At 35.4% G+C, this 14541-nt stretch overlaps 1 protein-coding gene across 2 annotated transcripts in view; it reads right to left on the bottom strand.

The window, feature by feature from the left end:
* The window catches only part of KIAA1328, a 399857-nt gene that overhangs the window by 321354 nt on the left and 63962 nt on the right, over nt 1–14541 (bottom strand). For both annotated transcript variants that reach the window (XM_081252539.1, XM_081252540.1), the window contains exon 5: nt 14094–14209. In XM_081252539.1, coding sequence (XP_081108665.1) covers nt 14094–14209 — 116 coding nt within the window. The remainder of the gene's footprint in view (nt 1–14093; nt 14210–14541) is intronic.

Below are 14541 nucleotides of genomic sequence, written 5' to 3'. Positions count from 1 at the left end.
TCCACACATCTGTACGTCTAAAGGTGGGTGGGCTGAAACACATAGAGGAGGCAGAACCAAGGGAACAGCAGAGATGGTGCGTGCAATCCTGGCCCTCTGACCATGGCAGCAGAGCCCACAGCTACAGAGAACCTAGTAGCAGCAGGGAAGGCAGTGCACACAACTCCGGCCACCAAACGGCACCAGTGACCATGACTGCAGGTAACCTGGGCAGCAGCGGCAGTGGGGCCTGGGACCCTACCCCTCCAATGCTGAGGTGCCCATGACCCCAGCCTCTGCCCCACCATCCACAGTAGTGGAACCCACAAACCTTACAAAAACAAACACGGTGGAGGTGCCTGTGCAACCCCAGTTCCCCCAGCAATGTACCACTCACCCCACAGTGTAGCCTGTGCCTCAGGGGATACGAGACACAAGGAAAGAGCCCAACATCCTGATGGATGACAGTGGCTCTGGAAGAAGCAAGGCAGCAACAACCCTGGTGGCACAAGAAGCAATAATGGAGGCAAGAAGCCACACCTCTTACAGAGATGGTAGAGGCTGGAAAGTGCCACTCTCAAATATAGAGGCAGTGCAGGTAAGAGAAGCCGAAAACTTGTGTGATAGTGCCACCTACCAGAAAACAAAAGAAAGGAAACTCTTAACCTGTCATTTAACTTCAAATGAGCAGGCAGAGGAACAATTCAAGCAACATGAAGAACCACAGTAACACCATACCACAAAAAGAAAATGACAATTCTGAAGAAACTAAACTTCAAGTCATGGAATATTGCAATCTAATGATAGAGAATTCAAAATAGTTGTCATGAAAAAACTCAACAAGATACTAGAAAACTCAGAAAGGCAGTTTAATGAGCTCAGGAATACAATTAAATAACAAGTGGAATACTTTACCAAAGAGATTGAAACTTTAAAAAAGAATTAAACAAGAATCAATCAAATTCTTAAGCTGAACAACACAATAAACAACATTAAGAATGCATTAGAAAGCACTGGAAATAGAGCAGACTATATGAAAGAGAGAGTTAGTGAGCTGGAAGATGAAATGTAGAAATGATACAAGTGGAAAAGGAAAGAGAAATAAGATGTAAAAAAAAAAAATAACAAAATCCTATGAGAGATGTTCATCTCTTTTAGAAAGGACAACATTAGGATAATGGGTATCCCAGAAGGAGAAGAAAGGGAGCAGGGAGCAGAGTTTATTTAAAGAAATTATAGCTGAGAACCTCCCAGACTTGGGAAAGAAACTGGATATACAAGTCCATGAAACTAAGAGAACATTTAATTACCTCAATGCAAAAAGACCTTCTACCAGAAATATTAAAAAAAAAAAACTGTCAAAAGTCAATGACAAAGAATTTTCAAGGCAGCCAGGGAAAAAAGGATGATAACCTACAAAGAAACCCCTATTAGGCTATCAGCAGATTTCTTAGCAGAAACCCTACAGGCCAGGAGGGAGTAAAATGACACTCTCAAAATACTGAAAGATAAAACCTGTCACCCAAGAATACTCTATTCAGCAAAATTATCATTCAGATATGAAGGAGAAATAAAGACTCTCCCAGACAAACAAAAGCTGAGGGAGGTCATCAACACTCGACCTGTCTTACAAGAGATGTTGACAGGAGCACTTCTACTAGAAACAAAATGGAAAAAATATACAAAGCTTTGAGCAGGTAATAAATAGACAGAACTGGAAAACTGCATCTATCAGAATAGATTTTAAACACTTTATTATAGTATAAAGGTTAAAGGGGGAAAAAAGAAAGTAAAAGAATAACTATAGCTATCTCCATTTGGTAACAAACCCACGACATAAAATGGGATAATTTAAGACAACAAAAACATAAAAGGTGAAGAGGAAAAGAATGGAACATAAATCCATTGCATTTCTATATGCCAATAATGAGCTAGCAGAGAGAGAAATTAACAAAACAATCCCATTTATAATTGCAACAAATACAATAAAATACCTAGGAATAAATTTAACCAAGAGGTGAAAGACTTGTACACTGAAAACTATATGACATTATTGAAAGAAACTGAAGAAGACACATATAAATGGAAAGATATTCCATGCTCCTAGCTTGGAAGAATTAACATTGTCAAATGTCCTCATTACCTAAAGCAATCTACAGATTCAATGTAATCTCTATCAAATAACAAGTGTTGGAGAGGATGTGGAGAAAAGGGAACTTTCATAAACTGTCAGTGGTAATGTAAATTGGTGTAGCCACTATGGAAGACAGTATGGAGATTCCTCAAAAAAAATTAAGACTAGAACTACCATATGATTCACTAGTCCACTTCTGGGTATTTATCCAAAGAATATGAAAACACTAATCCAAAAAGATATCTGCACCCCCATGTTCATTTCAGCATTATTTACAATAGCCAAGATATGGAAACAACCTAAGTACCCATGAACAGATGAATAAAGAAGATAAGAGATACATATATATATTGGAATACTACTCAGCCATAAAAAAGATGAAATCTTGCCATCTGCAATAACATCAATGGACCCTGAGGGTATTATGCTAAGTGAAATAAGTCAGACAGAGAAGGGAAAATACCATGGGATGTTGCTTATATGTGGAACATAAAAAAACTAATAAAGAATAAAATAAATGAATAAACCAAACCAAACAAAAACAGACATGTAGATACAGAGAACAGAGTAGTGGTTACAGGGGGGTAGGGGGAAGGGCAAAATGGGTAAAGGGGATCAACTGTACGGTGACGAATGGAAAATAAATTTTTGGTGATGAGCACATTGTGGGGTATACAGAAGTAGAAATATAATATTGTACAGATGAAACTATAATATTATAAATCAACATTACTTTAATAAAAAACAAAATAAAACATATGATAACTTGAAAAAGAATTATAATAGCATTTGCTTTGGTACAAAAAGAGGCTTATTTAAATTCACAGCATGCTTGAAATGATAACATTTTAAATGTGTGAGGGAATATAATAAAGAATAAAAATAAAATGATTTATCAAATATATCTTCACATCCATTTGTATGTTGTAAACTTTTTCAGGGAGAGAAAATATTTTTGTAGACTTCAAATTTTTATAGAACTTTTACAGTTTTGATCACTTTTTGTGGTAAACAGTTCAGATATTATTAACATGTTAAATATGATAAAATTCAGACTTGCAGAGATTAGTTTATCCAAGGTCATATAGCTAAAGGTAAAACGAAGTCAAGATTTCAAATTTATGATTTTCGTGTTCTTTCCAAAATACTACAGTGTTTTTATTATGTCACATATTGAGATAAGTCATATTTGAGACACCCAATTGCTAATTAACTAAAAGTTTACAAAGAATTGTTCATATAGATTTTTTACTTAATAAAGATAAAAAAGCTGCCTTAGCCGCATAAAGCACTTCTCTGCCATCTCAAATTACTGTATAATACTATATGAAGAATATACTTATAAAGGCTGTGATATCTCTAAATGATTACACTTACTATCACACTAAAACCTCCTCTCACTCCCTTTGCCTCTAGACTGTTAAACTAGTCCTTGTGCTTTTAGCCTGGCACACGGATGCCTCGGGGTTATTATGTGAGACAGAGGTAGCTATCTGGCAACTTTTCCCTGCACTCAGCTAATAACTATTCTCTTCTATCACCATATCCTAGGCTCTCTTCTCAATTGTCAAACTTTCTCTAATACAAATTTCTCATTAGGGTAATTCCTATTATTTCTAACCTTCTTTTCTATTGGTTTCATCTTTCTTATTTTCTCCTTTGCCTGTTGCCATTTTTCCTGTGTTTATCAGCCTTTGTGTAGATAAAGGTCTTTTAAAGGTATGGCCAAAAAATAAGACACACACATTATAACTACTATTAGAAAAACTGACCAACTGGAACACCAACTGGAAGATAAACAAGTATCATCTTTAGATATTTAAGTTTTCTAGGTCATATTTATTTAGAAATTCAAGGAATGTGTAAGACTTTTGTTAGGAAGGGTTCTTTCTCCATTTTTCACCAGCCTGAGCATTCAGGAAAGGAGTTGAACAGCCTGGGATTTCTGTATTAACAAAAGATAATGAAATTGGGAGAAGGTGACAATACTTACCATCTTATCTATAGGGAGATCCATTTCAGATATTCAGTTAATTTTTGTCATTACATGACTATACCATAATTAGATTTACTACATCTGAAAAATTAGAGTTGGAAATGTAAAATCTTGGGCATAAGTATAAAAATAAAAAAGGAAATGCTATTGTATAAACCTATAACCGAGGTGAGACTATTACCATCTGAATCATTTAACTATTCAAAAGTGAAGGCCATACTGAGGTTAAGAACACTTAAGACAAATTTGCTACTGGTCAATAATAAACTCATTCATCATATTCTTCAAATCTAAAGCAATTATAAGCTGTGGTATGGCAAATGGATTTAGCTGAAGAGATTACGTCAGAACAGCCCTTTAAAGAAGATCAGTAACGTAAAAGGCTAAATGAAATAATGAACTCTCCTCAACAATAATTATTATGGAATTGATTTATCAAAAGTCTATTTCTTCATGCAAGAACTGTTGAAACTTCCCAAAGTAATTTTAAATTATGCTAAACAGATTAACTACCGTTTATCCAGTGCAGAACTATTACTAAAAACAAATTTAGTTAAACAGAAATGTAGAAAATAAATTTTTTTGACTTTCAGTCTGCTTAGCTTATTTACATGTGGGCATCAAAGTGAATACTTTAGCTACTAGGGTAGGGCTATTTTAGAAGCCCCAATCCACATCTATTTGAATTCCAGTGTCACTTACTATAAAGCAACATAGAAGTTGCTCTCTCGGGGTGCTCAGGCTCCACATCTAGAGCCTTCAGCAAGTCAAAGAAATCAAAACACTTTCAAAACCAAACCTGCAAAGTAAAGCTATTTGTTTTATTATAAAATGGTACACCACAGATATTAAAAGGATCTCAAACAATAAGGCAGAAAAATCCTTAAAAGAAAATCTCATTAAAAAATACAAAATAATATCTTAAAAATTAGTGTTCAAAGTTCAATAATACCCAACCAGGAGACTAAAAATAGAGGAAAACTATCAGAGAATGATATCTGAAACCACACTAATTATTCAGAAATTTAGAAACATTACCCTTCTACAGATACACTGAAAGGCTTTTTCAACATATACACAGAATAAAAATATCAAAGAACTAAGTACATATTAAATACTGTCTAAATCTGCTCAGGCTGACAAAATGCCATAGACTGGGTGGCTTAAAACAGAAATTTATTTTCTCATGGTTCTAGAGGCTGGAAAGTCCAATCAATGTCTCAGAGGATTTGGTTTCTGGTGAGAGCTCTCTTCCTGGCTTTCAGATGGCTACTGTGTCCTCACATGTGGGGGATGCAGAGAAGGGAGGGAGAGAGAGATCTCTCTTTCTCTTCTTATAAGGCCACAGTCTTATTGGATTAGGGCCTCACCCCCATGACCTCATTTAACCTTAATCACCTCCTAAAAACCCTTCTCCAGATAGTTACATCGGGGGAGGGAGAGAGGTGTTAGGGCTTCAACACACGAATTTTGGAGGGACACAATTCAGTCCATAGCAAACACTAAAATAACAAACACATACATACGTAAACAAATGAACCTTGCTAAGCCCAGAATAGAAAGCAAAGTGGTTGAAAAGCACAATCTTATATCTTAATACTCCAAAACATCTAAGTTTAACAGTTAGATATATTTATCAAGATTTCTTTAAGACTTGTTTCATTTTCACAGAAGAAAAACTAAAAATCAGAAAAGATACTATGAGATGGAAAGCAGATCTTAATCGTTTCCTAGCACATTTGTTTCAACATATAAATATACTCAACATTCTTTTCCAGCCTTAAAACAAAACAAAAAACATTTCTTCAAATACAGATACCCTTTGGCTAGATAATATCTCCTTTTCTTCACAGCCTTCACTTTCTCTACTACTCAAGTCTAAAGCAACTAAATTGGCTTATTCTTCTAAAATGAAATTGACATGGTCTTGCGTTCAATGACTGTGTAAAGTCACAAAGGTATAAATTAGCTGATCCAAGACTGACGTAAATTTTCTTATTCAAAATCCAGTACTACTGAAAGAGCACTACAGTTGCCCAAGGAAGCACAAGATGCACAAGTTAGGGCAGTTGGTATAGGTATGAATGCTTGAAGAGTTCTAAGAGTCAAATACTGTTAAAAAAATTTCAGAAAAATGTCCTGAAGTCTCAAAGAAAACTAGCGAAAGGAACAATGACAAAGAAATAGAAATAAACTGCAATAAGTAGGAAAAACTAACGAATTTTTCCTACCTAGTATGTAGGTACCACACAGGGGAGTCATAAAAATGAAGGTCACATGTGTTACGTGATATCAGTAACGGAGGGCTTAAACGTCAAAATTAAGAACACACATTTGATATTTTAGGCCATAAGAAGCCAAGGCAAGTTATTAAAAAGACAAGTGATGTGATAAAAATAGTCCTCAAGAAAGATTAATCTGGCAACAGTGATGAAATGAAGTCAATCAAAGGGCAGCTGTAGATAATGGAGATGGGCAAAAGGATACTACACAGGAATGCAGTGAAGTGTCAGTGAAAACAGCAAAAGACAATGGGTTCACAACTTCTTTATCCATATATACAATGGTATATACTCAGGCATAAAAAAAGAACAAAATAATGCCATTTGCAGCAATATGGATGAACCTACAGATTCTCATGCTGAGTGAAGTAAGTCAGACAGAGAGAGACAAATATCATATGATATCACATGTGAAATCTAAAAAAAAGGCTACAAATGAACTTATCTACAGAACAGAAACAAAGTGATAGATGTGAAAAATAAACTTATGGTTACTGGGGAGTAAGCAGGGGGAGGAAAAAATTGGAAGATTGGGATTGACACATATAAAATACACTACTATATATAAAATACATAACTAATAAGGACCTACTGTGTAGCACAGGGAACTCTACTCAATACTCTGTAAATGGCCTATATGGGAAAAGAAGGTAAAAAAGAGTGGATATATGTATATGTCCAACAGATTCACTTTGCTGTACACCTGAAACTAACACAACATTGTAAATCAATTATACCCCAATAAAAATTTTTAAAAAAAGACAATGGGTTCAGAATAACATTTCAGAGGGAAAAATGATAAAGACTTGGTGACTGAATAGAAAAGCCAAAATACAAGTGAATCTCAGAACATTCTATATACCTGATTTCTGGATAATTAGGTTACACTCTATTAAGTAATGCTCCCCCCTCCCATTTTTTTTAACCAACTTTGGATAGAAAGCCCTGTAAAATATAATTTTTTGATAAAATTGTGCTTTAACTATAAAGCAGGTTAGAAAAGTAAGGCTTATTGATATTTGTATCACTCACTGCTGCAGAAATAATTTGGTGTAAAGACAGTTGGTGTCGAAAGATTTCACTCTTAACTCTGCAATGGGCTGTTTCAGTTACCTCTCCAGTCCTATATCTTTATCTGTAAAATAAGGATATGAGTACCTGCCTCACCTACTTAATCAGGTTATTGTGAAGATTAAAAAGTATAAGTGAAAGTGCTCTGTAAACAGAAAACCAACACACAAATGTAAGATGTCTTACTAGCAGAAGTACTAGAAGTACCAAGAAAAGAGAATGGGCTAAAAACAATTTAGCATTATTTTGATGCCTCAGAATCATCATTATGAATGTTAAGTACTGTACTTCATTTAATATATGATGGCCTTGAGATATATCTAGGTGGGGAGAAGCTCTAGACTGCTGTGCATTTTCAGTTTTTATGTCATTTTTAATGGTTTTAATAGCTGACTCTCCTGTCAGCTTCAATATTCTCACTGTAGCTCCTTTCCCTACTTCTAATTTTCTATTTCTCATCTGCAATGGACTTACAAACTAGATACCAGATAATGAATTTATTATTATACATGTGACAGCCTCAGGAATTTTCATATAAGAAAAGTCCATATATAGGGGACCAGAGCAGGTGAGGAGTACTTCTTTTTATTCTTATTCTTGAATGAGTTCCAGAAAAGTAGTGTAAATATAACTCACTACCACAGAGTAACTCAAACCCTAAAGGCTTATTGAAATGAAGTTGTATATAGATAAAATTTTAATATATTTTTTTACTTTCTGCAAGCATTTATCATCAATTTCTCCCTTCAGTTAGCATTAATATCTAAGTATTTTTAAGAGAACAACATAATCTTTAAGAACAGCTTAAGGGGACTTCCCTGGCGCAGTGGTTGGGAGTCCGCCTGCCAATGCAGGGGACACGGGTTCAAGCCCTGGTCCGGGAAGGTCCCACATGTCACGGAGCAACTAAGCCCGTGCACCACAACTACTGAAGCCTGTGCTCTAGAGCCTGTGCTCCGCAACAAGAAGCCACCACAAGGAGAAGCCCGTGCATCGCAACAAAGAGTAGCCCCTGCTCACCACAACTAGAGAAAGCCTGCACGCAGCATCGAAGACCCAACGCAACCAAAAAAAAAAAAAAAGAACAGCTTAGGCAACAATAATACTAGTAATAACTAGTTCTTTCCTTAAGCATGCTTATTTCTTTGTAATACAAATGTAAAGGGTTATTTAATCTGTTATTATGATTTATAATGACATTACAGGATAATATACAATAATAATGGTCCAAAACCTGCTTAAGTTATACAGCATCACAGAGCAAATAAAATGGCCCCCAAAAGCACAACTTCTACAGTCCTAGAGATTGTTATTTGATTAGTAAAACAATATTGTCTAGCACTTGTTAAGTGGAATAAACTGACTATCCAAGTGCACAGAATATATCCTACCACCATAAAATTCAATTTGTAAACATAAAAAAACAAAAACCCAATATTTATTCAAAACAAAAAGGCTGATAAGGTGTTGGGCAACATACTTTGCTATATTCATATACCACATTGCCAGACACCACAATACCCTCTCCTCTGCCTATAGGCTTCTTCACTAAGTTTAGAGTTTTAATTCTCCCCAAACTATTTCCAGGACTGGAGAATCTCCTGCCTTTTGTTATGAAGGATCAGAAAGAGTAATTAGAAAGGGAAGACGTATGCTTTCTTTTGAAATTCATTTCCTTTCTCATGAAACTTATTTCTATTTATTATCTTTTCCCACCCTGCATACCCACCCAAGACCACTGCATCCAGAACTATGATAGAGCTTCCTACAGTATGGTTCCAATTCTTGGTAAAAGTCTATCAGATCGTGGTAGTTCGGCTCATGTAGCAGAGATGTATATAGTTAAATAGAAAGCTTTGAATACCTCTGAAGTATTATTGCTATTTGAACAAATGATTTCTTTTTACATAAATTAGATAAAATTCTTGTGAATTTTCTCTAGTCTAATTTCAGCACAGACATACTGAGACCTTTGGCTCATTCTAAAACATTCCTCAAAAAGGTTAAGGCTGGTTCCTTTAAAATTCTTTCTTCCTAGAGCAAGGTTTCTAAAACAACCTCTGATGCAATCAATGGGCTTGAGGATCTAAGCTCTAAGTACCTCTGAACGTCTTCAATTTACTAAGTCTCAATCAGAGAGACAATGGAAACAGACCAGAAGGAGAAAAAACCAAACATTTCTGTCAGTCTGGTTTCTGGGACCTGGTTTGTTCTCAATGAGCACCTAACTGGTATATATGGTGCAGAAAGGTTTCCTCTTTCATAGAAAAAGCAGAGAACAGATCAATTTCACTCTCCTACTGGGCCTCTAAGCAGCCTAAGCATCTGCCTAATCTAATGTAAACCATCAAAACCCCACTGAAGAAAGGCACAGAAGTGAGAAACAGAGAAGCTAGTCAACTCATCCCTCATCCATATTAATAGTAGTAATAACGAGAATCGCTATCTTTTTTTCAGTGTCCCGAAGTATAAAACACTGCTAGATTCTTTACACACACAATGTAAAGAGTCTGCCAAATTTCAACAAGCCTGCAAAAAAGGCATTATTAGCTATCCGTATATTACAGATGAAAAAAGAGACTGAGAAAAGTTCAGTAGCATTCCCAAGGTCAGACAGCTAGGCAGTGCCGAAACAATTTTGATTCTAAAGCCCTTTGTGCTTTCTTCTCTTGTCACTTCCTTTGCTCTGTCAGTTAAAATGGTGAAATCAGAAAATATCAAACTTTACTTTCCTTCTGTAAGCTTTTGATACCATCCTGACCTGAGAACTATATTCTGGAAATACAATCAGCTCAAACATTAATCAACTTTTGTAATGGCTACATCCTCTGTGTCTTATACTATTACATGCTAACATGTTCTAGAATTATTCCTATTGGACATATTTCTCTCTACATTTCAGATTTATCTCTCCATTCATACTCATTTAGCTAGGCAAAAATCAACTAGGTTCATCAGATTGCTTGACTTTGTAAATGGCATATTCATTTACATAGTTAATTTCTCAAGAAATAAGCTTTCTTTGTTCAAAGACTGAAAACTACCAAGGATTTTTATGTTTTAGTAATAAATTCTCTATTTCGTGTAAGAACAAATCCTTCAAAAGCCTGATCCAAATGCAAATATGTAAAATATCTTTACTCTTTTCTACTAAGGGACTGGACTGGTCTGGGTTCGTATAGTTGATCAATAAATCCTGTTATTAGAACTTTTAAAACAAAAAACCCATAAATTAGGATAACACACCTTTAAAATGCCAAAAATCAGAATCCATATAGTTCCTCACACAGAAACAGGCTTTAAAATAATTTGAAATTAGCTGATTTCATGCATATGAGTCTGAATCATTCATGTACGAGAGGTTAATGTATCTGTAGTTAAAATTGTATTGTTTTAAATCATATCCTTGTTTTATGTTTCTAAGTTTTACAGAGTTTTATGTACTGTAAAATCATCTATATTAACCTTTGACAAGTTTATACTGGTAAAGGAGATTTGTACTTGAGCAATCTACTTTGAATAAAAACCATGGATGTCACTGTTTTTTAATCATGTCTTCCATTCTCTTTTCTTTGACAAGTTCTACAAATACCACTTATCTTTAGGTGATTCAAAAAATCTTAAACCAATCATACTAACTAAACCATTTTAATTTTTGAACATGGTCTAATATTTACTCCAATCTTCACTCACAATAATAATAAATGCTCAAATCAAATCCTTTTATACCAAATGCAAAATAGGTCTAACTACAACACATGTCTATGTCTTTGACTTATTTACATGCCTTTTCCTTTACTTTAATCTTATAAGGTAGATGGGGGTGAGCAAACTTTTCTGCTGAGGGCCAGATAGTAAATATTTCGGGCTATGTAGGCCACAGGGTCTTTGTTGCAACTGCACCACTTGCAGTTGTAGCACAAGAACAGCCACAGAAGATACATAAATGAATGTGTGTGGCTGCACTTAGCTGGAACCCTGATAGATCTGGCCCATGGCAGTAGTTTGCTGACCTATGTGCTAAGAAAACAGGAAAAACTGTGTCACTACAATCACCTGGGGGTATCTTAATATTCATCCTGATAGAAGAAACTATTCTGTCCATAACCATGCTGAGTTTAGACTGCTTCGACACTAAATACAATTAATCTTGATCCAGAAGAGTGTTAAATGTAATAGTCCACCAAAGTTAAATTCTGCTTTATCAGACAGCCACACATTTTTGTTAAGCATACAGATAAACAAGGTCGCACTCTAACTGTGGCCAGGATTTCTAAATTGTCTGCTACCTCCTCCTTCTCTCACCTTATTTCTCCAACTCACCCCAATTCCACTTGACATAATATTTATTTATTTATTTATCTTGCTCCGGGGAGATCAAGGTATCACCACCTCCTCTGTATTTAAGAAGTGATTTCAGGGACTTCCCTAGCGGTCCAGTGGTTAAGACTCCGTGCTCCCAGTGCAGGGGGCATGGGTCCTACCCCTGGTTGGGGAACTAAGATCCCACATGCCGCATGGAGCAGCCAGAAAAATAAAAATTAAAAAAAAAATTTTTTTTAAAGTGACTTCAATTTCCCCTACTTCTGCTACCAGAGTTGGAGGCTGACTTCATTTCCAATCTCCTTCCCTGCTGCCTCCCACTGTCTAAATTGGATAAACTAAACGCTCACTTCCTCAGCCTCCCTTGCAGATTAGCATGCCCATGTGATAAGGTTCAGGACAATAAATATCTCATGAAAGACTGCTGGGGGGCATCGTCGAGGGAAATGCCCTGAGAAAGATTTTATGTATTTTGAAAAAGGATAGGGAGTCACAACTACCAGAATGTCTTCCTTCCCCTGTCTTTCTACCTTAATGAAAATGTAATACCAGGAATTGGAGCAACCACCTTGAAACCTGGAATCCTGCAACCATTAGAAGAAGCTAAGAGAACTGTATGGATCCAGCACTGAAAACTTTAAGCCACTGAACCAATGCCAGAGGCCACTTATCTCCAGAATTGTTAGTGCAAAGAAATAGACCCTGTAAAGTGAACTTCTGTTACAAATAAAAGCATTCCTAGTCCACCTTTTCTTGAAAGTGCTAGGGTCCTGAGTCACTATTCCTTTTGCAAAGTGAAAGACTAACACTGGCTGAGCACAGATGTGAATTCTGACTAAACAGTGCTATTTTAACCAAGAGAGAAAAGTAGCAAGAAGAAAATCACAGAGGTGGGGGCGTAGCCTGAGAGTAGACAACCCAGCACAATAAAGTCAATGAAAGCAAAGAAAAGAGAAGGCCCAAGATGATTATTCAAATGCTAAAGAAATATAGAGAAAAAAAAATTGAAAAAGTACTCCTTTCGAACTGTGGGGCCCATAAAACTAACAAATGTTCTAGTCCAAAAATCAAATCAGAGAATTCTGATTCTATTAATTTGCAATCACACACTCCCACTGTTTAAAAAATACAAGCTCAGAACTCAATTTTTATAGTTATTTTTTGTGCTTTTTTCCCCAGTGAATTAATTTATCTTTATGCTTCTATTTCCCTGGTTTTCACAAAGGTATAGTTACTGTCAATACATGATCATTTTTGACACTCAAAGAATCTTCAAAAAAATTATTAAAATCAAGTAAATGGGGGACTTCCCTGGTGGTCCAGTGGTTAAGATTTTACCTTCCAATGCAGGGGGTGCAGGTTCAATCCCTGGTCGGGGAGCTAAGATCCCACATGCCTTGGGGCCAAAAAACCAAAACATAAAACAGAAGCAATATGGTAACAAATTCAATAAAGACCTAAAAAATGGTCAACATCAAAAAAAAAATTTTTTAAAAATCAAGTAAATGATGCTACTGACAATAAGGACAATCGTTCCTTTAAGCATTCACATACTCCTTTAGCTGGCAGATCCAGCATCCTAACTTTAGGGACAGTCACTTCTCTTTTATACCAATGTCACTGCAAAAAACACCCAAAGATAAGTATCTACCCAGTCAAAACAAACTTCAGAAATATGCTTATTTCAACTCACATATCCCTTGAAGTACAATTCTTAAGTTAAAACATCATTTTTAATTTTACTTTCTTACAAATAATGAAATTATACATATTTACACTCACACACACATAACCCTCTCTCTAATTCTAAACCCAATAGTTTTCTCTTCCATGAGAATAGTTTGGTAGTATTATGTTGCAGTATAAACATTTATCAATTACAACATCTATAAGTTACAACAGATTTTTTTTATTTTTATGATTTCAGAATAGAATTCCTTAGAACTGTCAAAGCTTTAGCTAGAAAGAATACCAAAAAGGGTTCAGGCTCAATTACAGTAGTGGAACGGAATTTAATAAAGTTCCAACACTACATTTTAATGCCCAAATTTCTTATTGTCTCTTTGAATTGACAAATGTGTGCTCCACAGTATAATAGCAGCAGTGGAACAGCTGGACGACTGTATCAAGCACAAAGGAAGCAACAACACATGCTGTTAAGTGTCGTTCTGATTGCCTAAAACTGGCAGCCCATGCAGATTTACTCTCTGTTATAAATTAAAACAATTATTTCTCTGGAGTTTACATTTTCTTCATGAAAGAGTCAAACTTTCTGCATGTTAAAAAAGAGGACTTTCAAAAAGGATATCTTCCCTTTCTTTTATGATCAGTTCATTCTGTTCTTCCAACTGCCTGATCTTCTTCTCAAATGATTCCTGCTCAGCTTTGAGTCTTTCTTCTGTTACTTCCTTTTCCTCACTTACTCTGAAAGAAATACAAGTGAAAAGAAAATGCCCATGAGAATAAAATAAAATATGTGCCTACAGCTGTGGTTTACCAAAACTAGATTTATTCCAGAGGTATGCTGGTTTCTTCAGGGATACTTTATATTTTTTGAATTTTTTAAAATTAACCTTTCACAAGGCAATATTCCACACCTTTGTAATAAAATATGCATGTGGTTTTTACATCAAAAATGTTTGCAATAATCAGAATTGTCTTAAATATGGAAAGTCCTATACTTTATGGGTTCCCAATTATGACCCAGAACAGAAAACTATCCAATTTTTAAAACAAAGGTTTCATCTCTTGATTAT

Source organism: Mesoplodon bidens, assembly GCF_964165515.1.
Source record: "Mesoplodon bidens genome assembly, chromosome: 13".
In the NCBI taxonomy this organism is placed as follows: Eukaryota; Metazoa; Chordata; class Mammalia; order Artiodactyla; family Ziphiidae; genus Mesoplodon; species Mesoplodon bidens.
The sequence above is the reverse complement of the archived record's forward strand: the minus strand, read 5'-3'. Positions and strand labels throughout refer to the sequence as shown.